Source organism: Pan troglodytes, chromosome 10, assembly GCF_028858775.2.
Source record: "Pan troglodytes isolate AG18354 chromosome 10, NHGRI_mPanTro3-v2.0_pri, whole genome shotgun sequence".
In the NCBI taxonomy this organism is placed as follows: domain Eukaryota; kingdom Metazoa; phylum Chordata; class Mammalia; order Primates; family Hominidae; genus Pan; species Pan troglodytes.
In genome coordinates, this window is record NC_072408.2 from 115,955,646 (window position 1) to 115,983,295 (window position 27,650).

Consider the following 27,650-nt stretch of genomic DNA (forward strand, 5'->3'; position numbering starts at 1 on the left):
AAAATAGAAAAATTAGCTGGGCGTGGTGGCAGGTGCCTGTAATGCCAGCTCTTCAGGAGGCTGAGGTAGGAGAATCACTTGAACCTGGGAGGCAGAGGTTGCAGTGAGCCAAGACCATGCTACTGCACTCCAGTCTGGGCGACAGAGTGAGACTCTGACTCGAAAAAAAAATGATTATTTTTTTTTCTTGATAAGTTGCTAAGTAATCTGTATCCTCTGGCTAATCTTCTAACCGTTTGAGGTCCTGTTTCTGCAAAATGGAAGCAGGGGCTAGAGGTTTAAGCTAGTCCTTCCAGACAGGATCCAACCCTTGCCCCATTTCCAAGACAAACAACTAAGGCCTGGGAGAAGAGGCCAGGGGTATTTATTTGAGGGTTCTGACTCACGTGGAAGCCACAGTGAAGAAGTGACTTGTATTTGTGGATCTGCTTCTGCTCTCTGCAGTTTCCTTGGGCAGTCACTTCACTGCTGCTCTACCCTGGAAGGCCACTTCCTACATTCACCTCTTCCTGCCAGGCCAGTAGCTGGGAGACTGGCAAGGCAAGGATGGAAAATGCTTGTGTTAAGTCTGTGGTTTGGGAGGAAGCTCTTTCTGAAGCAGTCTTCAAGGGGCTGTCTCCTTCCTGCGGTGCCCAGAGCATCCCAGCGTTCTCACAATTGTGTTCCCGTTTTGGGACTTCGCACTGGCTGTTCCCTCTGAACTGAAACACTCTCTTTCTCCCACCCCCTGAACCCAGACCTCCCACCAGGGCCAGCTTCACAAGCATGCCCTGTGCTTCAAGGGACCCCGTGCTTGTTTTGACGCTCTGTTGTTGCCGTCTTGAGATTCTTTTTTATTTTGTTTTTTGAGACATGATCTTGCTCTGATACCCAGGCTGGAGTGCAGTAGCATGGTCATGGCTCACTGCAGCCTTGACTTCCTGGGCTCAAGTGATCCTCCCATCTCAGCCTCCTGACTAGCTGGGACTACAGGCACGTGCCACCACAGCTGGCTAATTTTTTTATTTTTGGTAAAGATGAGGTTTTGCCATTTTGCTCAGGCTGGTCGGAAACTCATGAGCTCAAGCAATCTGCCCACCTCGGCCTCCCAAAGTACTGGGATTACAGGCATAAGCCACTGCACCCAGCCCCAAATTCACAATAATTTTTCAACAAGGGGCTCTGTGTTTTCATTTTGCACTGGGTCCTGCAAATTCTGTAGCCGGTCCTGCCTCTACTGCTAGCTCTTTGCCCATCAGAGTCACTTCCTCAAAGGGCCTTCCCTGTCCCTTTCTGACATTTAAAAAATCTACCCCCCAATCACCTTCAGTATCTTTATCAATCACTCTGATTAGTTGTCTTTGCAACATTTAATTATTTCTTGAGATTATGTCTGTTTTTGTTTGTTTGTTTGTTTTGACACAGAGTCTCACTCTGTCACCCAGGCTGGAGTGCTGTGGTGCGATCTCAGCTCACTGCAACCCCACAGGCTCAAGAAATCCTCCCACATCAGCCTCCTGAGAAGCTGGGACTACAGGCATGCGTCACCATGTCCAGCTATTTTTTTTTTTTTTTTAGTATTTTTAGTAGAGACTGGGTTTCACCATGTTGGCTAGGCTGGTCTTGAACTCCTGAGTTCAAGCAATCCACCCACCTCGGCCTCCCAAAGTGCTGGGATTACAGGTGTGAGCCTCCACAACCGGCTCCTAAAAGATTATGTCTTTTATTTTTTTATGATCTACTTGGTTATTACCTGTCTCCCTACACTGGAAAGCAAATTCCTTGAAGGCAGGGCCATAGTTATAGTGGTCTCTGTTTTTCCCCACTGCCTAGGCTGGTGCTGGCTCATGGTAGGCTTTGAATATCTGCTAAATACATGAATGAAATGAGCTGCAACAAAGCTTGCCAAAGACAGAATTCTACGTTACAGGGGAATGCAAAACACGTGATGAATGAGTGTGGGAATGGATGAACGAATGGATGAATGAATGAATGGATTAATTAATTAATTAATTAACAGGTGAACAGGCATTTTATAGTTGTTGCTCTTTAGCAGCAGTAAATTTTTGTTTTCATAAAATTCTTTCTCCTTGTATCTTGTGACTTTGGAGACTAGTTCTGGGGTGAAACTCCAACTTTAAATTTTTCTTCTGTCTTTGATAGGATCATGCAAACTCAGCCTTTCTCTCCTTTCTCCCAGCTGGCAAGGGCTGGCTGAGAATATGAATCCAATGACCTCGTGCTGTGTGTTAAGCTCTCTCCTCCCATCTCCTCCCCTTTGGGTTGATCTCAGGGCAGAGATTAGAACTTGGCCTTTCCTTGGACTTGGAAACAGTCCCTGAGGGTTGGAAATCCCATGCAACACTTAGAAACAGAGCTAATGAGAACATTACATGATGTGGCAAAATCGCTGCTTACATGCTCTGAAATGAGCACGGTTACAAGAACCTCCTGTTCCGTGTGATCCCCTTTTGTTGGACAAACAGCATGTGGTTAGTGCATAGTGGGCCTATTATAAGACACTCAGGTTCAAAGCCACCTCTTCCTAGCTTGTACCCCGACTTAGTATGACCCTGTGGGATGCTGAATGGACTGAATGGAATGGGACAGGTTCAGGATTGCTAAGATTGCAGCTGGAATCCTGAAACTTAAAGCTATGAAATTGAAGTTCATAAACTAGTGGTGAACTCATTTGGCAGCAAAACCTGTCCTGAATTGATGTGAAGTTATGTATAGTAATTATTTATCCTGTTCTGCTGCTGAAATATTAATATGATAATGTGGAACAGAAAGTTTTACCTTCCTAAAAACAATAATTTCCGAGTTCCAAAGCACATCAGGCCCTGGGAATTTCAGATAAGGGATTATGGACTATATATAACAGGCTTAGAATAGTTCCTGGCATATAGTAAGCACAAAAAATACTTCTGCTTAATAAATGTGCCTAATAAATGTGTGTGTGTGTGTGTGTATGCGTATGTGTTTGTATGTGTGTGTCTTAGAGGGACTGTAAAGAGTGTCTCCAAATAGTAAATAATCATTTTATGTGGTATGATTATGAGTGATTTAAATTTTCTTCTGCATTTTCTAACTTTCTGCTCTAAATGTCATTTTATAATGCATTTTAACAATGTATAATAATAAAACAGTATAAAAATATTGGGAGAAAGAGTAAACCAATCATCTCACTTCCTGGATGGGAAGCTGAAGCCCAGAGAGATTCCAGGCCTCTCAGCAAGGTAATCAGAGGCCCAGAGCACCATTTGAACCCAGACCCTCGTTAGATGTGGATGTGAAATCAGTCAACGAACTGCTAGTATTAGTGTCACTGCCTAACCTTCCCCCAGCGGGTAAGAGGCTTGGACTCCAGGACGGGCACCTCCGTCCTCCTCCTAACTTGTTCTTTCTATTAGTGGGAAGGGTTGGGAGATTGGGGTAGTTTATGGATAACCTTTAAGTCGTATGAGCTTGAGGACATCATCTGCCTTCTCAGGGGCCAGACTGGACACTCTGAGGTACTTTGTGGTTCTAACAGTTGGTGCTTTGTTCCTTTATGTGTGGAGGAATGGACAGCAGGGAGGGGGCTGGGAGCTAGAGAAGGAGAGTAGCTGGAAAATGGCAGAAAAGTTTGTTAATTTACAGGCAGGCTGAAGTGGGAGGATCGTTTGAGCCCAGCAGTTCGAGGCTGCAGTGAACTATGATTGTGCCAGTGTACCCCAGCCTGAGCAACAGAGCAAGACCCTATTTCTCTTAAGAAAATTGTTAATTTAGAGCCATTTTCTCCCTGGTAAATGACCACAGATAGTCTGGGTTCTAGGCAAGAGAGAGGACACACTAAGGGATGAAATGGTAGGTGGGGAAGCCAAGGTTTGTCCCATCCATTCGTTGGCCCAGGAGCAGTTATTGCAACCCTGCTGGGTGCCAGGCACTCAGCTGGCACTACAGATGCAAAGATGGTGAGATACAGCCTCTGTCCTTAAGGAGGCCAGGGCAAGGGGTCTGAGAGCCCACAGGCCAGGGCATTCCCCATCATTTTTACAGAGAGAGCTGTGGAATAGTTAAGAGCACAACACGCTGGTGGCTGAGGCTGGAGGCTGGTGTGCTGGCTTCTCCACCTAGCCATCATGTGACTTGGGGCCAAGTTCTGTGATTTTCTGTGCCTCAGTTTCCTCTGAAATGAAGTCATCGTGTTACCTCCCTCACAGGGTTGGGATCAGGCTTCATTGAGTTGCTGTGAGCACAGCACTCGAAGCAGCACCCACGGTGCGATCATGGTCATGAGATCCAGTGCACGGCATAAGAGCCCAGGACCCACAATCAGGTCTGGATTCAGACCTTTCCTGTTACCTGTCTGAGCTGCAATTTCCTGCTCTGTTGAGGCAGGATAATACTAGTGCCTACTTTAGAAGATTGTTGAGATCGAGTGGGAGCAAGTGCTGGGGGTGGACGGCCCAGAGATGGTTCAGTAGCCATTAGTTGGGTGGGCTTCTTCCAAAGTTCTTGCCTGTGCGCATGGTTATTCCCAAGCCCTGGCTGGGCTTACATCTTAAAGGTGTAGCAACCTGTGTCCACGGAGGAGGAAGAGGATTGAAAAGGCAGGTGAAGTGTCCCGATAAAAGGATAAAGTCCGAAACAGCAGATGGGTGCTGAAGTGTTCCTTCCTGCCACCATTTACGACCATGTTGGGATCACTGAAGTAAGAACAGTTTAGCAAGGCAGACCTTGGATCCCAGGAAGGCAAATGAGGCTCTGTGGGGTCTGGACATACAGAGGGGGCCCTGCAGGCAAAGGTAGGTGAAGGAATACCAGGAAAGGGAGCTGACACCAGGGACCTGGCATCGCCCCCACTTTCCCAGATAGCAGACTGGGTGGGCTTGCAGTGCAGCCTCCCAGCTGCTTGTTCGTCATCCCAGCCCACATCTCTTATCAGCTCCAAGCAAGGAGCAGGTCAGGAAACTAAATTGTCTATGCATGTTTTTATGCGCCCCTGAGTGAAATGCCAAGGATCTTCCTGTAATGTTTAATTTATTCATTTATTGACTTAGGAAGGGGCTGGGAGAAACTCTCTTTTCAAGTCTCTTTAGCTCCTAAAATGTTTACTTTTTCTTTTTCTTTTTTTCTTTTCTTTTTTTTTTTTTTTTTTTTTTTTTTTGAGACAGAGTCTCGCTCTGTAGCTCAGGCTGGAGTGCAGTGGCACAATTTCAGCTCACTGCAACCTCTACCGCCCGGGTCCCGGTTCAAGCAATTCTCCTGCCTCAGCCTCCCGAGTAGCTGGGATTACAGGCATGCACCACCATGCCCAGCTAATTTTTGTATTTTTAATAGAGACAGGGTTTCACCATGTTGTCCAGGCTGGTCTTGAACTCCTGACCTCGTGATCTGCCCTCCTTGGCCTCCCAAAGTGCTGGGATTACAGGTGTGAGCCACTGCGCCCGGCCTCCTAAAATGTTTTCTAGGAGCTTGGGGGAAAGAGTATCCCTGTCTTTGAGTTGTTCTTGTATTAAGTTAATACAAGGTACAGAGCAACTAACCATTCATACATTCCCCTCCCCCTTAAGCATCATTGCCCTATTTTAGAAAAATTATTCACTTCTGCTCTATACTTAATGTAACACAGTCCCCCCCACCCCATATATTGAAAGAGATTATTTCATTTTGCTTTTCTGCAAAAATGAAGGCAAATTGTATGTGGATAATTTTATAGTTGAGGAAGTGGAGAGACGGGATTTACTTAAGGTCATCCGTGAGGGGAAGGGTAAGTTCAAGCCCATGGATGGCACAGTCTTTCTACCACGCTGCTGGCCACATGCATGCGGATTTTCTTGTTGATTTTGTGTGTGTATTGTTCATTGACCTGGGTTTTCCCTCTGCAATACCAGTAAGTAAAATTGAGCTTCTAGTAAGTCTGAGAGGAAGGGCTTAATGCATGAGACAGCAACTACCGCCATGCTTGAACTGTTTAATCAAAAAGCACAACTATGGATGTTTGTATAAAGGTGGTGTTGTGCTTGGAGGTGGATATTAGGTTGGTGCAAAAGTAATTGTGGTTTTTGCAATCCCTTTTAATGGCAGAAACTGCAATTAGTTTTGCACCGACTGAATATTATTCATTTCTTTCCGTCTTCTATTCCCTAATAATGCAATTAGAGAAAAATGCAAGGTCATGATCACTGTGATGAAATGATGAGCCCACCCATCTAAATGAAATCCCTTATTTGAGACCCTGGGTCGTAGTGAGATGTGTGAGGCTGTCTTTCAGGCTGTATTAGCAGAGAAGTGAGAATATCTATACAGTGTTTAAGTAGCATTGGGGTTTTCGCAATAGAGAATAAAAATCTAGAGCAATACAAGTATGCTGGCAAGCAGTTCTCTTCTGCATGATACTAACTGACTTTGGTAGGGTTGGGGTGTTTTGAAATATCTTCATTTCTTGATTTTCATTGCTTTCCCTATTTTGAGGTGGTTACATTTACACTGGGGACATTTGGGGGATGAAAACTTGTTGGTTTTGGTTTGAATCTCTAAAAATCAGGATACAGTGGGTTACTTTTTTGGAGGAGGTGAAGACAAGGCTGTGAACACCTTCCCAGAAACTTGAAGAACTGAGAGTTTTGTTTATCTGTTTTTTTTCTTAAACCTGTTGTTGAAATGTTATTTAATATATGGTCAGAGCATAGCTATCCACTGCTGTCAGGCATGGCTGCTTAAACAGGGGCCCAGGGTGTTTATGTTGTGGCCAAGTACTTGGCACCCCCGGGAAGTGTGGCCCTGCCTGTGCCTTTTCTTTCTTTCTTTCTTTCTTTCTTTCTTTCTTTCTTTCTTTCTTTCTTTCTTTCTTTCTTTTCTTTCTTTCTTCCTTTCTTTCTTTCTTTTTTTTTTTTTTGAGAAAGGGTCTTGCTCTATTCCCCAGGCTGGAGTGTAGCGAGATCATGGCTCACTGCAGCCTCAGCTACCTGGGCTCAGGTAATCTTCCCGCCTCAGCCTCCTGAGTAGCTGGAATTACAGGTATGCACCACCATGCTGGCTAATTTTCATATTTTTAGTAGAGATGGGGTTTCACTATGTTGGTCAGGTTGGTCTTGAACTGCTGGCCTCAAGTGATCTGCCTGCCTCGGCCTCCCAAAGTGCTGGGATTACAGGTGTGAGCCACTGCACGTGGCCTGCCTGTGAAGTGAATTTTTAATTGTATTTTAAAATTTGCTTTCATGTTTTTGTTTGTTTTGAGACAGAGTCTTGCAATGTTGCCCAGGCTGGAATGCAGTGGCCTGATCTCGGCTCACTTAAACCTCTGCCTCGTGGGTTCAAGTGATTCTCCTGCCTCAGCCTCTGGAGTAGCTGGGACTTCAGGCCACCCCGCCACCACACCCAGCTAATTTTTGTAGTTTTAGTAGAGACGAAATTTCACCATGTTGGCCAGGCTGGTCTTGAACTCCTGACCTCAAGTGATCTGCCCACCTCGGCCCCCCAAAGTGCTGGGATTACAGGCATGAGCCACCATGCCTGGCCTGTTTTCATGATTCTGATACATTATATTTTTACACATTTATAGGATACATGTAAAATTTTGTTACATGCATAGAATGCATAATGATTGTAGGGACCAAGGGAATATCTTCTGCTTTGCCCTCTGAAGTTTCGCTGAAAAATTAACTTGTAAAAAGGCAGATTAGTTGGAGAAAAGACACACAAATTTAATTAATGTGTACACTGGGAGAACCGCAGAGTGATTACCCAGAAGGGAATTTACTGGCCAGCATTTACATTATTTTTGGTTGGTTTGTTGGCTATGAAAGTAGGCTACCTTTATTATTACTGCGATGACTTCTAGGTAGTGTTTTGGTTCTTTGCATTTATTATATTACTTGAAGAAGCATTCATTCATTTATTTTTGATTTTTTGAGATGGAGTCTCACTCTGTCACTCAGGCTGGAATGCAGTACCGCCATCTGGGCTCACTTCAACCTCCGCCTCTCGGGTTTTAGTGATTCTCTCTCCTCAGTCTCTCGAGTAGCTGGGACTACAGGTGTGCACCACCATGCCCGGCTAATTTTTGTATTATTAGTAGAGACAGGGTGTCACCATGTTGGCCAGGCTGGTCTCAAACTCCTGACCTCAAGCGCCTGCCTCAGCCTCCCAAAGTGCTGGTATTACAGGCATGAGCTACCAGGCCCGGCCTCATTCGTTTATTCTAACTGGAATCGGTTTGTCTGAGTTCAAGACCCTGGGCTCTGGCACTTCAGATAACATGCATCTCTGGGCCCCAGTTTCCTTATCTGTATTATAGGGATAAAAACAATAAGATTGCCACGAGGATTAAGTGACACAGAGGAACAAAGGAGCACTTAGTAAATGTTAGTCTTACCGGGAGTTTATTTCGGATCACCGGGCTGCTGGGGTCCTCCCTGTCCTGGAGGCACTCGCTTCAGTAGCGGACCCAGGTGGTGCAAAGTGCGTGCTAGAAGCACACTGGGTGATTGCGCAGCCACCTGTCCCAGGGAGTGGAGGTGAAAAGATGAGAGAAACCAGGACTTTGGGAAATAAAAGTCGACTTGACAACAGGGACTTTTAACGGGCACAGTGGCGACCTCTGACTCACATTTTAAATTTCCCATATTTTCCACCGCTTCCCTATCGTGTGTGTATTCAAGCATATCAATTGCTGCCAATATGTAGGGGTGTCCCATATTGGGGAGCAAAGCAGAAGAGAGGCTTTAAAAAAATATATCTCCGCAGCTCATTTCGGCTGCCGAAGGTCAGCGGCGGGTCGGAGGTAGGCCGGCCCGGGGGCGGGGCTCCGTCCGGAAGGCGGGGCCCTCCTGGGGCGGGGTCGGTGTGGGGGCGGGGCCTGGGTGGGGCCTAGGCGGGCGCGATGGCCCGGGACTCTGGCGCGCAGGGCGCATTTCGGGATGGAGCAAGCGCAGCGCGAAGTTGGGCGCCCGCCGGCTGCAGCAGAACCCCGCCCCCGGCGCTCTAGGACTGCATCTCGGCCTCCGGGTCGCGACCTGGCTGTCCTGCTGGGTCCCGGGCCTCGGGTCGGCTTCAGGCGGTTAAGGGGTGCATGCTCTGCACCCCTGCGGGAGCCCGGTGGGATTGGCTTGCGGGGTGGTCAACATGAGTCCTGCCAAGTGCAAGATCTGTTTCCCTGATCGCGAAGTAAAGTAAGTAAGCCTGCAATTGTAATGACCATGATCTTTTACAAACTTATGCAGTCTTCCTTCCCCTTGAAGTCAAGCTGTATGTCCTCTTAGCACCACCCCCTTTACCCCCACCCCCATCCAAAGAAACACGGGCTTGAGTTGGCTGCTGGGGAGATGATGCCCGCCTTGGAAACTCTAGCTGGCCTTGGCGGGAGGGGAGGAAGGAGGCTGGACGTTGGGGGTGACGTTGCTTGGAGGAGGTCGCTTCGGAGCACACAGGTGCCTAAAGATCAGCCCTTGCGCAGGGGCACGCCTTCCCCGCTTTCTCTCCTTCGCCTCCAGAAGCTGATGGTTGTGGAAGGCAGGTCTTTTTTGAAGCTGAAGCCTGGGCAAATCGACGTGAACTTGAGCAGGCTCTCATTGAGGGTCATTTTCTGAGCAGATTAGCGTAGGCATCTCAGTGCCTGAGTGCTTTGTAGCTCTACCTACTTGGTTTTGTTTCTTTCCTTTTTTGTCCTCATTTTATTGCACTTAAAAAGAATTACCAAATTGATGGTGTGTCTGTTGTTGACAATTCAGAAAATTATAGATAAGCAAAAAAGAGGAACAAAAATCACCCATAATTCCACCCCTGTGATGTTTGTTAACAGTTGTATATTCTTCAGCTTTTTTTTTTTTTCCGGTGCAGATATGTTTTAATTTATAAACTTGAATCATGCAGAACGTTCTGTAACTCACTTTTTCATTCAACATTAAGTATTTTTCTACCACTGGGCTTGGCAAACTATGACCCACTGCCTGTTTTGGTATGGCCTGCAAGCAGAGAATGGTTTTTTCATGTTTAAGTGATTGAAAAAAAAATCAAGATTGTTTTGTGACACGTGAAAATTACATGAAATTCAAATTTCAGTGTCTACAAAAAAAGTTTTATTGGAATGCATCCTGCTCATCGATTTATGATTTATGCCTAGTTCGTGGCTGCTTTTGTGCCTCACTGGAGGATTTGAGTGGTGGGACAGAGACTGACCAGATCTAAAGTACTTACTGCCTGACCCTTGACAGACAATGTTTGCCAATCCCTGCCTACAACATGCTTTTACTGGATTCATAGTGTTCCTTTAAATGGGTGCACCTTAAAATGTATGAATAATCCTCGCCAGGCAGGGTGGTGCAAACCTGTAGTCCCAAATACTCAGGAGGCTGAGGAGGGAGGATGCTTTTGCCCAGGAGTTGGAGGCTGCAGTGTGCTATGATCGTTCCTGTGAACAGCCACTGCACTCTAGCCTGGGCAACATAGCAAGACCCCATCTCTGAAAAAGAATGTGCCCAGCTGTGGTGGCTCATGCCTGTAATCCTAGCGCTTTGGGAGGCCAAGGCAGGAGAACTGCTTGAACTCGGGAGTTCGAGACCAGCTTGGGCAACATAGTGAGACCCCCATCTCTACTTAAAAAAAAATTAGCTGAGGATGGTGATGCATGCCTGGAGTTTCAGCTACTGGAAAGACTAAGGGAAGAGGATTGCTTGAGCCTGGGAGATCGAGGCTATAGTGAGCAGTGGTTGTGCTATTGCACTCCAGCCTGGGCAACAGAGCAAGACCCTGTCTCTTAAAAAAAAAGTATAAGTAATCCCCTATAAGTAGCGGATATTCAGGCTGTTTCTCTCTCTTTTTTTTTTTTTTTTGGCTATTATCAACAGCACAGTGAGGAATACCCCCGTAGCTGAATCTCTGCCTCCATCCTTTATTTTCTTAGGATATGTTTACCTGGTCCATAAACATTCATGCACACCTCCCATGCATAAGGCCTGCAACTGGTAGCAGGAAGGGTCGCAAAAATGTTTGGAAACCGTGACCTCCGCCCTCCAGGAACTTCGGTTCCATTGTGGAAGGCAGATGTCTTCTCAGTAACTCCAATTCAAGGCTGATGGGTGCAACAGTAATAGCCACTACCACTCATGGGGTGCTTTCAGTATGCCAGGCCAAGTGCTTTGTAGGTGTGGTCTCATGCCATCTTCAAAATACCACTGTGGGGGCACTAAGTGGAGGCTGTTGTACCCATTTCACAAACCACTTTAATGGAAAAAAAAAAAAAAACCTCACATAAATTTGGAATTGTCCCAGCAAGTCCAGGACATGGGGTCCCCCTATTTATAATAATATGGACATACTTTGTTGGGGGACTACATTGTTCCTCTCTTAGCTTAGAGTGGCTAAAAAGATGGATTTGGACGATCTAACTTTGCCACCAAGCTGTGTGATCTTCTGGAGCAGGTACCATCAAGCCTTGGAACCTCAGTTTCCACATCTGTCCAAGGGACTAGCCCTCATAGGCCTTTCTAGAGTTGTTATTATTATTATTATTATCATTATTATTATTATTATTACAGACAGGGTCTTGCTCTGTTGCCCAGACAGTGGCATGATCATGGCTCATTACAGCCTCAGCCTCCAGGCTCAAGCAGCCCTCTCACCTCAGCCTTCCAAGTAGTGGGACCACAGGCATGCGCCACCACACCCAGCTAATTTTTGTATTTTTTAGAGAGACAGGGTTTCACCATGTTTCCCAGGCTGGTCTTGAACTCTTGAGCTAAGCAATCCTCACAACTCAGCTTCCCAAAGTGCTGGGATTACAGGCATAAGCCACCATGCCCGGCTCTTTCTTGGTTCGTTGAGACTCTGTGTGGAAGTCGCTGGTCTTGAGTACTGCCCTGGGTCAGCACAAACACTGATGAAAACTAATAAGTAAAGACAGAGTTCGGTTATGAAAGAGCCCTCTGGAGTTGGGAGGCATTTGGGATCTTGTGCTGAAGGCTTGGGCCATCTCAGAAGCCAGAACTCCTGAGAAGGTGAGGTCGCAAATGATGACTGATTTTTCATGGCATGAGAACGGGGTCACAGTTCAGAGAGTAGAGAAATGATTGTGGATCAGAGTGCAGAAGGGCTTGAAATAAAGTTGGGGATGAGGAGGCAGAAGTTGTTTTTTAATGAGTCCCATTTCACTGCCATGCAATTCTGCTCTGAAAGGCCAGCTGCCTGCATGCAAATATTGGCTGTAGACCTATCAGGGGTTTTCACTCTTGGCTACACATTAGAATTTCCTGGTGGGGGGATTTTTGAAAAATCTGGATGCCGGGGACCCCACCTCTACCCCCTAGACATGCTGATGGGACCCCGACATCAGAATCTTATAAAGTTCTTCATGTCAGGGTTGAAAACTCGTGCCTAGCTTGGGGTCAGCAGACTGCTATTATAAACGGCCAGACAGTAAATATTTTTGGCTTTGTGGCCATGTGGTCTCTGTTATAACTACTCAACTCTGCTGTTTCCTGCACCAGAAGCCATAGTTATGTAATTGAACAGGCCTGGCTGTGTTTCAATCAGACATTATTTATAGATGGGGAAATTCAAAGTTCATATAATTTTTATGTGTCACAAAACAGGATTCTTTTGATTTTTTTTTTTTTTCTGATGATTTAAAAATGTTGGCTGGGCATGGTGGCTTATGTCTATAGTCCCAGCACTTTAGAAGGCCAAGACAGGAGGGTTGCTTGAGGAGTTTGAGACCAGTCTGGGCAACATGATGAAACCCTGTCTCTACAAAAATAAACCAATTAGTTGGGCATGGTGGTGCACACCTGCAGTCCCAGCTACTCAGGAGGCTGAGGTGGGAGGATCACTTGAGCCCAGGAGTTTGAGGCTGCAGTGAACTATTTTTGCACCACTGCACTGTAGTCCTGGCAACAGAGGGAGACCCTGTCTCTATAAAAAACAATTAAGGCTGGGTGCGGTGGCTCACACTTGTGGTCCCAGCACTTTGGGAGGCCAAGGTGGGCAGATCGCCCTGCGGTCAGGAGTTCAAGACCAGCCTGGCCAACATGGTAAAACCCTGTCTCTAATAAAAATACAAAAATTAGCAGAGCGTGGTAGCACACACCTGTAGTCCCAGCTACTGGGGAGGCTGAGGCAGGAGAATCACTTGAACCTGAGAGGTGGAGGTAGCAGCGAGCTGAGATCACACCGCTGCACTCCAGCCTGGGCGACAGAGCAAGACTCCCTTTCAAAACAAACAAACGAAACAAAACAAAAAACAATCTAAAAAGTTAAAACCGCTCTTAGGCTGTGGGAGATACAAAAACAGGTGGCCGAGTGGATTTGGCCCATGGGTCCTAGTTTGCCCACTCACCCCTGGCCTAGCCAAGGTAGTCATCCCTGATGGGGCAGGTGGCTTGAGAAATTTCCAAGGGTCCATTTCTGGAGAGCGTGGTTTTGTGCTGTTTGAACGATATCAACCTTTACTGGGCTACACAGTGTTCTTTCTTGCTTTCTTGTTTGGAAGTAGTTGTAATTACAGAATTGCCTGGCTCAGAATCAGCTCTTAGCAGTGCGGGTAGCCGTTACCATCTCTATTTTATAGAAGAAAAGAGAGGGAAGGAATTGAAGGTCTGATTAATGCCGGGGCCCTAGCCTAATGGCCCAGCCTGGGCTCCTGTAATGCTATCCTGCAGACGTACATGGTAGCTAAAGTGTTGCAAGCTGTTTACTTTGGCTAGGTCCAGGGATAAACTGTTAATTCCATCATGTGAGGAAACTGAGGCAGGGAGTATTGAAGTAACTTTCCCAGGATTACACAGGTTGTAAGCGGTAGATTCTGACTTCAAAGCCTAGGAGGATGGCCGCAGTCTACCAGAGTTTCTAAACTGCGGCTCTGTTGACACTTGGGGCTGTCCAGTTCTTTGTGGGGCTGTCCTGTGCATTGCAGGGTGTTGAGCAGCATCCCTGGTCTCCACCCACTAGATGCCAGTAGCGCATCCCCCAAGTTGTGACAACCAAAGATGTCTCCAGGTATTGCTCCCCGGGGAGCAAAATTTCCCCCAGTTAAGCACTCAGGGCTGGGCGCGGTGGCTCACCCCTGTAATCCCAGCACTTTGGGAGGCCAAGGTGGGCAGATCACCTGAGGTCAGGAGTTCGAGACCAGCCTGGCCAACATAGTGAAACCCCATTTCTACTAAAAATACAAAAATTAGCCAGGCATGGTGGCAGGCACCTATAGTCCCAGCTACTTGGGAGGCTGAGACAGGAGAATCGCTTGAATCTGGGAGGCAGAGGTTGCAGTGAGCCGAGATGGTGCCACTTCACTCCAGCCTGGGTGACAGAGCTAGACTCTGTCTCAAAAAAAAAAAAAAAAAGCCAAACAAACAAACAAAAAACCTCAGCATTATACATGTTTGTCTCTTATTTGAGAGGAATATAAGAGGCCATATGTGTAATGCATGTTTTAAAAGTCCAATTAATAGAGGGGCTTCCATTTATCTCAGATTGTCTTTCTGCCTAGAAGTTAGATTCTGAGGTCAGCTAGAGTTGGATTTGAAACGGGGCTCTGCCACTTGCCAGCTGTGTAACTGGACGTAAATGGTCCTCTCTGAACCTCGGTTTCCTCATCGTGAACCTGGAGATGACAGACTCCTCCATACAGGGCTGTGGAGATTCACTGAGAGGCCCCCTGTGCCCAGTCCATAGTGGGCAGCCGAGGATGTTTATTTCCTCCATTCCTGATACTATTCTGCCTGGTCTTGTGCTCCGGCAGCTGACTGCATTTGGTGTTTGGCTGACACCTCTGCTGTTGATTGTACCTGAAGTCATTTCCAAAGTCACCTTGAAACATTTCAGCTCTCACCCTTGCCGTGCTGTATAAGGACAGGGCTTCTCACTGGACAATGGCACTTAGGATGATCCTCCTTCAGTGGAAGCAAATGCTGGCCGAAGGTCAGCTCTCTAGAGCCAATGTTGGTTGGCTTCCAGCTTTATCAAAAAGAATTAAAATAGCCACTTGCCTGGAGATTGGGCCTGAAACAAGTCCAGTCCGGCAGCTTTGTGTGTTCGCTTGCCTAGCCTGCGGTAATGGGCTTGTGGCCTGCCTGATGGAGGGGCTCTGTCACCAGTTTTGAAATCAACATAGTGGCCAAGAATGGTTTTTTTGCCCCCTAGGCCACAAATGAAGTTTTTCTTTGTTGTGCTTTAGGTCAAATTGCTAGAGTTTTAATGTTTGTGTGTGTAGAAATGGGATGTCTCAGACTTTCTGAAGCTGAACCATCAAGCCAGCCAGTCAGGGAAGGTCGTGGACAGAATGAAGGGTGCGGCTGTGTGTGGGAATGTTGATTAGTACAACCTCTGTGGAAAACAGTTTGGAGAGTTCTCAAGGAACTAAAATAGATCTGCCAGTCTCTCCAGCAATCCCACTACTGGGTATGTACACGAAGGAAAAGAAAACGCTCAGTCAGATTCGCTTTTCATTGGGAGGATCTTAACATGATTGGTTGAAAACAATAAATAAAATTAGCATGGAGTCCAGTTGTGGGGGCTCACGCCTGTAATCCCAGCACTTTGGGAGGCTGAGGCAGGCAGATCACTTGAGGTCAGGAGTTCAAGACCACTGTGGCCAACATGTAAAACCCCGTCTCTACTAAAAATACAAAATTTAGCCGGACATGGTGGCGGACACCTGTAACCCTAGGTGCTCGGGAGGCTGAGGGAGGAAAATTGCTTGAACCTGGGAGGTGGAGGTTGCAGTGAGCCGAGATTATGCCACTGCTCTCCAGCCTGGGCGACAGAGTGAGACTCAGTCTCAGAAAAATAAAATAAAATAAAGAAATAGTTGTATCAAAAGACACCTGTACTTGTATAGTTATCACAGCACTATTCACGGTAGCAAAGATATGGAATCAACCTAAGTGTCCACCAACAGATGACTAGATAAAGAAAATTTGGTGTATATATATATATATATATAATTTTTTTATGGCTCAGTAGTATTATTTTGTGTGTGTGTGTGTGCTGTGTGTGTGTGTGTGTGGTGTGTGTGTGTGTGTGGTGTGTGTGTGTGTGGTTGTGTGTGTGGTGTGTGTGTGTGGTGTGTGTGTGTGTGTGTGGTGTGGTGTGTGTGTGTCTGTGGGGGGGTGTGTGTGTGTGGTGTGTGTGTGTGTATACCTACATGTATACATGGGTGTTCCTTTTACAAAATTAATAGCTTTTTTCTTATTGAAAATAACACATCATTGCAGAACATTTTTTAAAACATAGCAAAGAGATAACGGCTCTTAATACTTTAGCATTTTTTTCCCCCAGATCAGGGGTCTGTCTACAAATGATGTCCCTTGGGTTGCATCTACCTTTTTTTGTAAATAAATGAAGTTCTCTTTTTTTTTTTTTTTAGGTAGAGTTTCACTCTGTTGCCCAGGCTGGAGTGCAGTGGTGTGATCTCGGCTCACTGCAACCTCCGCCTCCCGGGTTCAAGTGATTTTTGTGCCTCAGCCTCCCCAGTAGCTGAGACTACAGGCGTGCGCCACCATGCCCAGCTACTTTTTGTGTTTTTTTAGTTGGGATAGGGTTTCATCATGTTGGCCAGGCTGGTCTCAAACTCTTGCCCTCAAGTTATCTGCCCATCTTCGCCTCCCAAAGTGCTGGGATTACAGGCGTGAGCCACCGTGCCCAGCATAGCATTAACCTTTTAGAAGCTAGAAAGCAGATGAATGAGTGGTCACTGGCTTAAGGCTGAGTCCTAATGGAGCAGTGAGGAAAGTTGGGGACCCCTGGCCATCTGTACCACAGAACCCCCAAAAGGCATGGTGTCTGGCAGCAAGGGATGCCCCTGGAGCTGAGGGGTAAGGAGGGTACCAAAATGAGAAGGACTGGGTGGAAGACTCCCAGGTCCCCTCCCCTGTCTCCTGCGGCAGGGGCTGTCCACTTCGACCCCAACAGAAGGCAGCAGTTCAAAGGTATATATAGAGGGTCTTGGGAGAGGGGATCGACAGGCACAGTTGAGGGCATGGGGCCTGTATCCCAAATAGGAAGATAAGGGTCTGAATAGGTGCTGAATTCTTAGAACTTCCCCGTTCCCCCCGGGGCTCCAGGCTGACCTTTACTGTCCAGGCAGAAGACTGGAAAACTTCTCCCTGGGGAATCTGGCCAGCGAGAGAGAAAGACACGAAGATACTGACTCGGGATCCCCAACGCACTCCTACCTCACCCTACATTGAGCTCAGGGTCAACCAGGTCCACCACAGTCTCAGAAATTCTGTTCTCACTCATAGTCACAAGGTTGGAACCAAGGCTTCCCTGACATTTGGGTTCAGTTTCTTTTTCTTTTTTGAGATGGAGTTTTGCTCTTGTTGCCCAGGCTGGAGTGTAATGGCACAATCTCAGCTCACTGCAACCTCCGCCTCTCAGGTTCAAGTGATTCTCCTGCCTCAGCCTCCCATGTAGGGGGGATTACAGGTGCACGCCACCAAGCCCGGCTAATTTTTTGTATTTTTAGCAGAGATGGGGTTTCACCATGTTGTCCATGCTGGTCTCAAACTCCTGAACTCAGGTGATTCACCTGCCTCGGCCTCCCATAGTGCTGGGATTACAGGCGTGAGCCACCGCACCTGGCCCTGAGGTCCAGTTTCTCATATGTAAGTCAAGGTCCAAACCAGTAGACACAGGAAGCTTGGAAGAAACAGAAACCACGCTGGAGAAGAGAAGTTTAAAAAGCTCTCATTAATATCATCGTTGAGGTCAGACAGGATGTTGCACTCATAGGAAGAGGATGCTATAACAAAGGAAACATTTGTAGGCCCAAAACAGGCTCGTAGACATCAAAAACATGATAGCAGAAATGAAGAACTCCACTGAATGTTTAGAAGATGAGGCTGAGAAAAATCAACCAGCAAGTAGAAGAAGAGAGAGAATAGGAGAGGGGAAAAATACATAAACCAGTAGGCCAGTGTAGGAATTTCAACATCCAGATAACAGGACTTCGGGAAAAAATAGAGAAAAAAAGAGGCAAGGACATCATCAAGGAAGTATTTGTTTCTTGTTGTTGTTGTTGTTTTTTGAGATGGAGTCTCGCTCTATTGCCCAGGCTGGAGCGCAGTGGCACAATCTTGGCTCACTACAACATCCGCCTCCTGGGTTCAAGTGATTCTCCTGCTTCAGCCTCCCAAGTAGCTGGGATTACAGACGCACACCACCATGCCTGGCTAATTTTTGTATTTTTAGTAGAGACGGGGTTTCACCATGTTGGCCAAGCTGGTCTCTAACTCCTGACCTTAAGTGATCTTCCCACTTCAGCTTCCAAAAGTGCTGGGATCACAGGCGTAAGCCACCATGTTCAGCCCATCAAGGAAGTATTTGAAGACAAATTCCCAGGATGGAAGTTTCCAGATTGAGAGGGCCTGAGAGATGTGCAGCCTCATTGGTGGAAGCAGACACATACTTGAGCCCATCACTGTGAAATCATAGAGTTCTGGGGACAGAGGGACGCTCCTATAAGCATCTGGATATGAAAAAACAGGTCACCTACAAAGGATCAAGGATCAGAATTACTCTTGTTCTAGCAGCCTTGGAAGCCACAACACAATGGCACAAGGCTTCTAAAACTTGAAGAAGGTTTTCCTTCCTGAAATTTCTTTTTGTTTGAGATAGAGTCTCACTCTGTCACCCAGGCTGGAGTCCAGTGGCGCGATCTCGGCTTACTGCAACCTCCATTCTCTGGGTTCAAGCGATTCTCCTGCCTCAGTCTCCCAAGTAGCTGGGATTACAGGTGCACAACTCTGTGTCTGGATAACTTCTGTATTTTTAGTAGAGATGGGGTTCACCATATTGGCCGGGCTGGTCTCAAACTCCTGACCTCAAGTGATATACCCACCTCAGCCTCCCAAAGTGCTAGGATTACAGGCATGAGCCACCATGCCTGGCCCTTCCTAGCATTTCACACACAGCCAAGTGGTAAGGTTGAATGTGAGGGCAGGAGAAAGGCTGAAGTGCAATGGTGCAATCCTAGCTCACTGCAGCCTTGACTTCCTGGGCTCAAGTGATCCTTCTACCTTAGCCTCCTGAGTAGCTAGGACTACAGGCAGGTGCCACCATGCCTAGCTAATTTAAATTTTTTTTTTTTTTTTTTGAGATGGAGTCTGACCCTGTTGCCCAGTCTGGAGTGCAGTGGTGCAATCTTGGCTCACTGCAACCTCCACCTCCTGGGTTCAAGCAATTCTCCCTCCTCGGCTTTCCAAGGTGCTGGGATTACAGGTGTGAGCCACCACGCCTGGCCCTGAATAGCCTTTCTTAGAAAGCTACTTGAGGATGTCTTCCACTGAAACCAGAGGGTAAACCAAGGAAGAGCAACACACAGGAGACAGGAAACAGGAGATTCAACATAGACTGAAAGGGAGTCTCCAGGGTGATGGTGATAAGGAAGCCCAGTCAGGAATAGGGCAGGGAAATTGAGGGCATCATTGTCATGCGCGTTGCCATTCTACCATCTTCTTCAGTGGATGAAACTACTGGAGGATATGCCCCAGCAAAACAAGGGAGTCTACCAAGAAAGACGAGCCACCCATTCCCCCAAATTGGGAATCCAACCCCAAGGAAAGGCAAAGGGAATTCTAGGGATGTCAGCAAAGGGAAGCCCCAAAACAATGGTGATGTAGGGGCCTAGAGGACAGCCAGTACCTACGGAAGGAGAACAGAGGCCTTCAGGAGAGATGTCACCAGTGGAAAAAAACAGAACTGATCAATTATTTATTATTATTATTTTTAATGAGATGGGGTCTTGCTATGTTGCCCAGGCTGGTCTCGAACTCCTGGTCTCAAGCAGTCCTCCTGCCTTGGCCTCCCAAAGTGCTGGGATTACAGGTATGAGCCACTGCATGTGGCCTGATCAATTATCTTATGTGTACTGGGAATCTATTAGGAGGAGTGGGGTGATTTAGCAACAGGTACAAGGAACACTAAGTAAAGGAAAAAAATCATTAACTCCAGGAAAAGGCAAAAAGAAAGGAACTAAAATCTGGTACACTGCAGCTCTCATATGTGAATAATGATCACAAACTTCATATGTGAATAATGATCACAAACTAGTAAAACATTGAATACCCAGTTTGCTAAATTACAGTAGACTTCTATGGTATTGACCAGCTGGTGGAGGGGAGCCGATGGGGTGGCCTTGTGAGATAACTAAATTCACATCTCTCAGGATGGGAAGGCCATAGATGCTGTCTCACATGGATGACTCACAAGATTGCATACACTTGTTGTTTAGGACTATGGAGATGTGTAATTGCTAGAAAAAATCAGCATCAGTTTCCTCTGGTGTGGAGGGACAGAGCAGGAAACCTGTTTTGTTGTTAAACATTTAAAAAATTGTTTTCAGTTTTCTAAAGAAATTTTGTGGGCTGGGCGTGGTGGCTCATGCCTGTATTTTGGAAGGCCGAGGTGGGAGGATCACTTGAAGCCAGGAGTTCAAGACCAGCCTGGGCAACAAAGTGAGACCCCTGTCTCTACAAAAAAGAAAATTTTAAAACTTCTGAAATACAAATGTAGAAAAGTACATGAAAGATATTAATACCATGTAACAAGTCTGAACGATTAGAATGTGTGGACTTCTTCCCTGATCATAAAACTCTCACCCTTGTTATAAGTTTTTTAGTATTATTCAGGTTCCTAAACAATGGGCATGTAAAGTAAAAATTAACTTAGGATTAAAAATCTAAACATCCACCTTGGGACAGGTAGAAGAAACTGCTCCTTCTAGTTCATGTGCTGGTACCTTAGCTGGCCTCTTAAGGTGCTTTCAGTTGGGTACAGTGGTTCACGCCTGTAATCCCAATGCTTTGAAAGGCTTTGACGTCACTTGACATCAAGAGTTTGGACAAGCCTGGGCAACATAGTGAGACCCCATCTCTACAAAAATGTTTAAAAGTCGGCTGGGCTTGGTAGTGCCCTCTGTGGTCCCAGCTACCCAAGGAGGTCGAGGCTGCAGTGAGCCACGATTGCACCACTGCATACTAGCCTAGGTGACAGAATGAGATCCCGTCTCAAAAAAAAAAAAAAAAAAAAAAAAAAACGAAGGTGCTTCCTGCCCTTGAGCCTCCTTGTAAATTGCTTCAGGGGCTCTGGAGAGCAAGTGCAAAGCAGGGGGGCTCTGGTGCAGTTTGGCTCCTCTGCTCCACTGGCTTTACAGGTGCCGAGCTCTGAGTCCCAGGCTTCTTCCCTCATGCACGTCTGTCCCTCATTCTTATTCTGCAGGCCGAGCATGTCGGGACTCCACCTGGTGAAGAGGGGACGGGAACACAAGAAGCTGGACCTGCACAGAGACTTTACCGTGGCTTCTCCCGCTGAGTTTGTCACACGCTTTGGGGGGGATCGGGTCATCGAGAAGGTACAGATGGGTCTCGGCACTCTGGGTGGGGTCCGATTGGGGTGCAGGGGCCCCTCCTCTCAGCTGGAGGTGGGAGATTCGGGTTCAGGCTCATTCTGCCTGCTGCAGAGAGGGGGTGAGGGCCACGCTCCTCTGAGTTTTAATAGTTTAACCCTCAAATAGAAATAATAGTGAAGCCTCTTTCAAAGGGCTATTGTGAGGATGAAATGAAATAAGACAGGTAAAACACATTGTACTGTAAAACACTCAAAAAGTGTTAAGGGTGATCACAATGACACCAAAGGAATAAAAAAAAAAAATCATTCACTGGGCTCGGCACAGTGGCTCATGCCTGTAATCCCAGCACTTTGGGAGGATGAGGTGGGCAGATCATCTGGGCCCAGCCTGGGTTTGTGTTCAAGTTCAAGACCAGCATGGACAACATGACAAAATCCTGTCTCTGCAAAAAAATTAAAAAATTAGCAGGATGTGGTGGTGTACACCTGTAGTCCCAGCTACTCGGGAGGCTGAGGTGGGAGGATCACTTGAAGCTGGAAGGTCGAAGCTGCAGTGAGCTGTGATTGCACCACTGTACTCCAGCCTGGGTGACAGAGCAAGACTCTGTCTCAAAAAAAAAAAAATACATATATATATATATATATTTCAAACAAACAGCCATCCAGCCATCCATCCATTTGATGATCCATTCATGTGGATGGCAGACTTTGGGCTCCTGCTCTGTGCTGGGGTGTGTGCCATGGAAATACACAGAAATACCAAGAGGAATGATGTGCTGCGGGGGCTGCAGGAGGCTCTGCAGCTGTGAGGTGGACTCGGGGTAGCACGTGGCCCCCAGCGCAGGTAGATGTGCACCTTCAGCTCCTTCCTTGTCTTCCCATGCAGGTGCTTATTGCCAACAACGGGATCGCCGCCGTGAAGTGCATGCGCTCCATCCGCAGGTGGGCCTATGAGATGTTCCGCAACGAGCGGGCCATCCGGTTTGTTGTGATGGTGACCCCCGAGGACCTTAAGGCCAACGCAGGTACCTGGGCCTTGACCCTCTCCTCCCATCACGCCCCATCCTTGCCTGCCCTCGCCTCCTTCCCCTGTGCCTAGGCAAGTCCATCCTGGACTCCCGATGGTCAGGACCTCTCATGAGTCTGTATTTATTTGTCCTTCCTTCTTTATTTAATTAAAACGTCTGCTGACATCAAGAACAACTCATGTGCCTTACAAAAATGCAGATGGTTAACATGCAGAGAGGAAATTCGATCTTTGAGAAATGTCTGTGTTCTAGCAGATTGGGGGCTGTTTCTCCTGCAGGTGTATGTAATTGTATTTCAATCATTTGTTCATTCTTCCGTTCATTTGCCTAAGTTTATTATAATGAATCATTCTATAAACAACTGTTGGATGATTTACTTTTTTTCCTGAACAGTCTTATCCTTTTATAGGCCCTACTCCCCACAGCAGCCAAAGTGACCTTTTAAAAGCATAACTTCTTCTGCTGTATTTTCTGAAGGTTGTTAAAAACAAAAACCTCAGCCAGAGCGCTGGCTCACCCCTGTAATCCCAGCACTTTGGGAGGCTAAGGTGGGAGGATTGCTTGAGCCCTTGAGTTTGAGAGCAGCCTGGGTAACATAATAAGACCCTGTCTCTACAAAAAATAAAAATAAAAAAATTAACTGGGTATAGTGGCACGCACCTGTAGTCTCAGCTACTCAGGAAGCTGAGGTGGGAGGATCGCTTCAGCCCAGGGGGTCTAGGCTGCAGTGAGCTGTGATTACACCGCTGCATTCCAGCCTGGGAAACAGACTGAGACTCTGTCTCAAATAAAACAACATAAACCTAAAAGCATAACTCAGGTCCGAGCACAGTGGCTCACGCCTGTAATCCCAGCACTTTGGGAGGCCAAGATGGGCGAATCACTTGAGGCCAGGAGTTTTGAGATCAGCCTGCCCAATGTGGTAGAACCCCATCTCTACTAAAAATACCTCCCAAAAATTTGCCGGGCATGGTGGCAGGTGCCTGTAGTCCCAGCTCTTCAGGAGGCTGAGGCAGGAGAATTGCTTGAACCCAGGAGGCGGAGGTTGCAGTAGGCTGAGATCACTCCACTGCACTGCGGCCTGGGCGACAGAGTGAGTCTGTCTCAAAAAAAAAAAAAAAAAAAGCAAAACAAAAACCAACATAAGTCAGGTCTTCAGGACTTTTTGTGCTTCTCCTTAAAATGCATCAGAGGCTGTGTGCTGTTCCCAGTATTAGCAACCTCAGCACCATCCCCTAAGCCTTCCTGCCCCAAGCTCTTCACGGACATGGCCTCATTTGTTACTTACAGCTCTGTTTTACAGATGGCACAGTCGAGGCACAGGGACGTGAATTTATCACTTGTCCAGGGTCACACAACCATCATGTGATGCGGGTGGGATGGGAACCCTGGTCTGGGTTCAGAGCATCATCCAGTGGGTCCTCCCATCTTGGTTAGTCTAAAATTCAAGATTGTCACCCAGGCCTATTAAGTCCCCTCCTGGCTCCATCTCGAACCTCTTGCCCTCCATCAGCTGGGTACCAGTCACCCTGGCCTCTGGCAGCTCCTGGGCCTGTTGCAGAGTCTTGGCACCTGCTGGAACCTCTATTGAAGGTGCTTCTCCCAGAGCCCTTTGTGCAGTGGACTCCCTCCCCACCCAGCCTGTAGGTCTCAACATGATCATCGCATCTCTCTCAGAGAACCTCATTTATTTTCTTCCCAGCACTGACCTGAGTCTGTAGTTATTGTGTTTATTTTCTTGTTTATCTTCTCCAACATAAAAGAAAAACTGGACAAGGACCAGGAAGCCTGTCTGGCCGCTCACTTCATCATCTCTGGAATCTCCCCGTTGGCCGACGCTTCTGTGTTTGATAAACATAGGAGGCAGGCAGGCCGGAAGGAACAGCTGCTCTGGGATTTCTTTATGTGTTTGCATATAAAGTGCCACATTGTTCAATTTCAGGATCTTAGCAATTCTATAGTACAGATGTCCCAACCCCTGTGTTTGGATTGAGTCTAACTTTTCCTAGTCCAAAACACTGCTCAGTGGCTGTTCTCTGACTTTGGCCTCATTGATGTGTGGGTTTTTGTTTGTTTGTTTGTTGTTGCTTTTTTTCTGAGATGGAGTCTTGCTCTACCTCCCGGGTTCAAGCAATTCTTGTGCCTCAGCCTCCCAAGTAGCTGGGACTTCAGGCATGTACCACCACGACTGGCTAATTTTTGTATTTTTAGTGGAGATGGAGTTTCACCATGTTGGCCAGGCTAGTCTTGAACTCCTGACTTCAGGTGATGTGCCCGCCTCAGCCTCCCCAAAGTGCTGGGATTACAGGTGTCAGCCACCGCGCCCAGCCAGCGTGTGTTTTTTTCAGGACATATTCCTAGACATGGAACTTCTGGCTTAAAGAGCATGAGTATTTTAAAATCAAAACATTGCGTTATGTTCAGCCTTAAAAAGGAAGGAAATCCCATCATATGTTACAACACAGATGAACCTTGAGGACGTTATGCTGGTCACAAAAAGTGAAATAAGCCAGTCACAAAAAGACAAATACTGCATGATTCCATGTATAAGGGGTAACTAGAGTAGTGCAATTCATAGAGAGAGAGAAGATCGTTGGTTGCCAAGGACATCAGGGAGGGAGAAAAAGGGAGTTGTTCATGAGTATAGAGTTTCAGATTCATAAAATGAAAAAGTTCTGGACATCTGTTTCACAATATAAATATACTTCACTATTGAACTGTACACTCAAAAATGGTTAAGATGGTAAATTTTGTGTGTTTTTTTTTTTACCATAATTTAAAACTCTGGATTGTATTTTTGTTTGTTTGTTTGTTTTTTGAGACAGGGCCTTGCTCTGTCACCCAGGCTGGAGCGCAGTGACATGATCACGACTCATTGTAGCCTCGACCTTCTAGGCTCAAGTGATCCTCCTGCCTTGGCCTCCCAAGTAGCTGGGACTATAGGCATGCACCACCATTCCTGGCTACTTTTTTTGGATTTTTTTTTTTTTTTTTTTTTTTTTGTGGAGACAAAGTCTCTGTGTGTTGCCCAAACTGGTCTTGAATTCCTGGCCTCAAGTGATCCTCCTGCCTCTGCCTCCCAAAGTGCTGGGATGTCAGGCGTGCACCACCGCGCCCAGCCCTATTATATTATTTAATGGTAAAACAATATTAAGATAAACTTTAAATAGGACTTTTTTTAAAAACCCACCTCTAATCCCAGTCTGTTGACAGATTACTTCCTTCTTCCTTCGTTCCTTTCCAGGCCTTCCAGGCCTTGTCCAGAAACATATCTGTATCACATAATTAAAATCATATTTCATTTTCTTTACATTTTCTTTTTTTTTTTTTTTATTAGACAGAGTCTCGTTCTGTCACCCAGGCTGGAGTGCAGTGGTGTGATCTCAGCTCACTGCTACCTCCGCCTCCTGGGTTCAAGCGACTCTCCTACCTCAGCCTCCTGAGTACCTTGGATTACAGGTGCCCACCACCACGCCTGGCTAATTTTTGTATTTTTAGTAGAGACAGAATTTCACCATGTTGCCCAGGCCGGTTTCGAACTCCTGGCCTCAGGCCATCTGCCTGCCTCGGCCTCCCAAAGTGCTGGGATTACAGGCGTGAGCCACCACGCCTGGCCTTCTCTTTACATTTTCATACATGTTTGTCCATTGTTACCATAGAAATCTGCATGGTTCTGCTTTCCATGGCTGTACATAGTCACATCTTGTAATGTTCTGCCATTGATGTCAGTCTGTCAGCAGTTCCTTCCTTCTCCCTCCCATTTAATTTCAGAGTACATCAAGATGGCGGATCATTACGTCCCCGTCCCAGGAGGGCCCAATAACAACAACTATGCCAACGTGGAGCTGATTGTGGACATTGCCAAGAGAATCCCCGTGCAGGTAGATGGACTGGGGTGCCCAAGTGTGGCCCCTGAGTGTGGGATGATGCCCCTAGGTTCTAGTTCAATTCCACAGTTCACAAGGGGTGGAGGGTCCAGATCCCACAAGGCTCCAAATTCCTGGGCTGATGTAACACAGAAAAGAGTGTTCAAGTGAGGCGAAGCACATTCTGTTTTTAAAGAAAAATTTTATAGACAGGATCTCGCCATGTTGGCCAGGCTGGTCTCTAACTCCTGGGCTCAAGTGATCCTCCTGCCTTGGCCTCCCAAAATGCTGGGGTTATAGGCGTGAGTTACTGCGCCTGGCTGGGAGGCATATTCTTGAAGGAAGATTGTTGCTCACCCCTTTCTGTGTTTGCAGGCGGTGTGGGCTGGCTGGGGCCATGCTTCAGAAAACCCTAAACTTCCGGAGCTGCTGTGCAAGAATGGAGTTGCTTTCTTAGGTAGAGTATGTCCCCATCAGATACATGGGAATTGGGGCGTTGCTGGGACACTCTGCTGGGTCTGACGCTCTTTCTCCTCCTGTCCTGTAAAGCGGAGGTCCGTTTGATTTCCCACCTCACACTTCTGTTGTGAGGAGTGAGTGAGTCCCAGGGTGGAAGGGCACATAGCTAATCTGCCAACTCATGGAATTAGGAGCTGCCCGCTTTTCAAAGGAAGACACACAGGCAGCCAACAAGCATATGAAAAAAAGCTCAACATCACTGATCATTAGAGAAAGGCAAGTCAAAACCAGAGTGAGATACCATTTCTTGACAGATTCTGAGATTGTGGAGAAAAGGGAATGCTTATGCACTGTTGGTGGGAGTGTAAACTAGTTCAACCATTGTGGAAAACAGTGAGGCAATTCCTCAAAGAGCCAAAAATAGAACTACCATTTAACCCAGCAATCCTGTTACTGGGTATATACCCAGAGGAATTTAAAATCATTCGACCATAAAGACGCATGAACACGAATGTTTATTGCAGCACTATTCACAGTAGCAAAGGCATGGAGTCAACCTAAATGCCCATCAATAACAGATTGGATAAAGAAAATGTGGTACATATACACCATGGAATACTATGCAGCCATCAAAAATACTGAGATTATGTCTTTTGTGGGAACATGGATGGAGCTGGAGGCCGTTATCCTTAGCAAACTAACACAGGAACAGAAAACCAAATATTAAATGTTCTCACTTATAAGTGGGAGCTAAATGATGAGAACATATGGACACAAAGAGGGGAACAGCAGACACTACTTGAGGGTGAAAGGCGAGAGGAGGGAGAAAAGCAGAAAAAATAACTATTGGATACTAGGCTTGGTATCTGGGTGATGAAATAATCTGTACCACAAACCCCTGTGACATAAGTTTACCTATATAACAAATTTGCACATGTAATTATGTCCATGTCCTTGTGTAGTTTAGGGGAATCATTTACTATCATGTAAT

At 46.6% G+C, this 27,650-nt stretch overlaps 1 protein-coding gene across 18 annotated transcripts in view; it reads left to right on the plus strand.

The window, feature by feature from the left end:
* Positions 1–27,650, plus strand: part of ACACB (acetyl-CoA carboxylase beta) — a 158,279-nt gene that overhangs the window by 34,719 nt on the left and 95,910 nt on the right. For 15 of the 18 annotated variants that reach the window (XR_010148148.1, XR_010148150.1, XR_010148149.1 and 12 more), the window contains 4 exons: positions 21,178–21,310; positions 22,193–22,331; positions 26,106–26,215; positions 26,576–26,657. Coding sequence is in view for 13 of the 18 variants with exons in the window: in XM_016924144.4 (XP_016779633.3) it covers positions 21,178–21,310; positions 22,193–22,331; positions 26,106–26,215; positions 26,576–26,657 (464 nt within the window). In the remaining 5 variants the exon portion in view is untranslated. Of the gene's footprint in view, positions 1–8,822; positions 9,138–21,177; positions 21,311–22,192; positions 22,332–26,105; positions 26,216–26,575; positions 26,658–27,650 lie in introns of those variants that run through there. The other 3 variants (XM_009426204.5, XM_054664655.2, XM_054664654.2) reach the window with 2 other exon arrangements.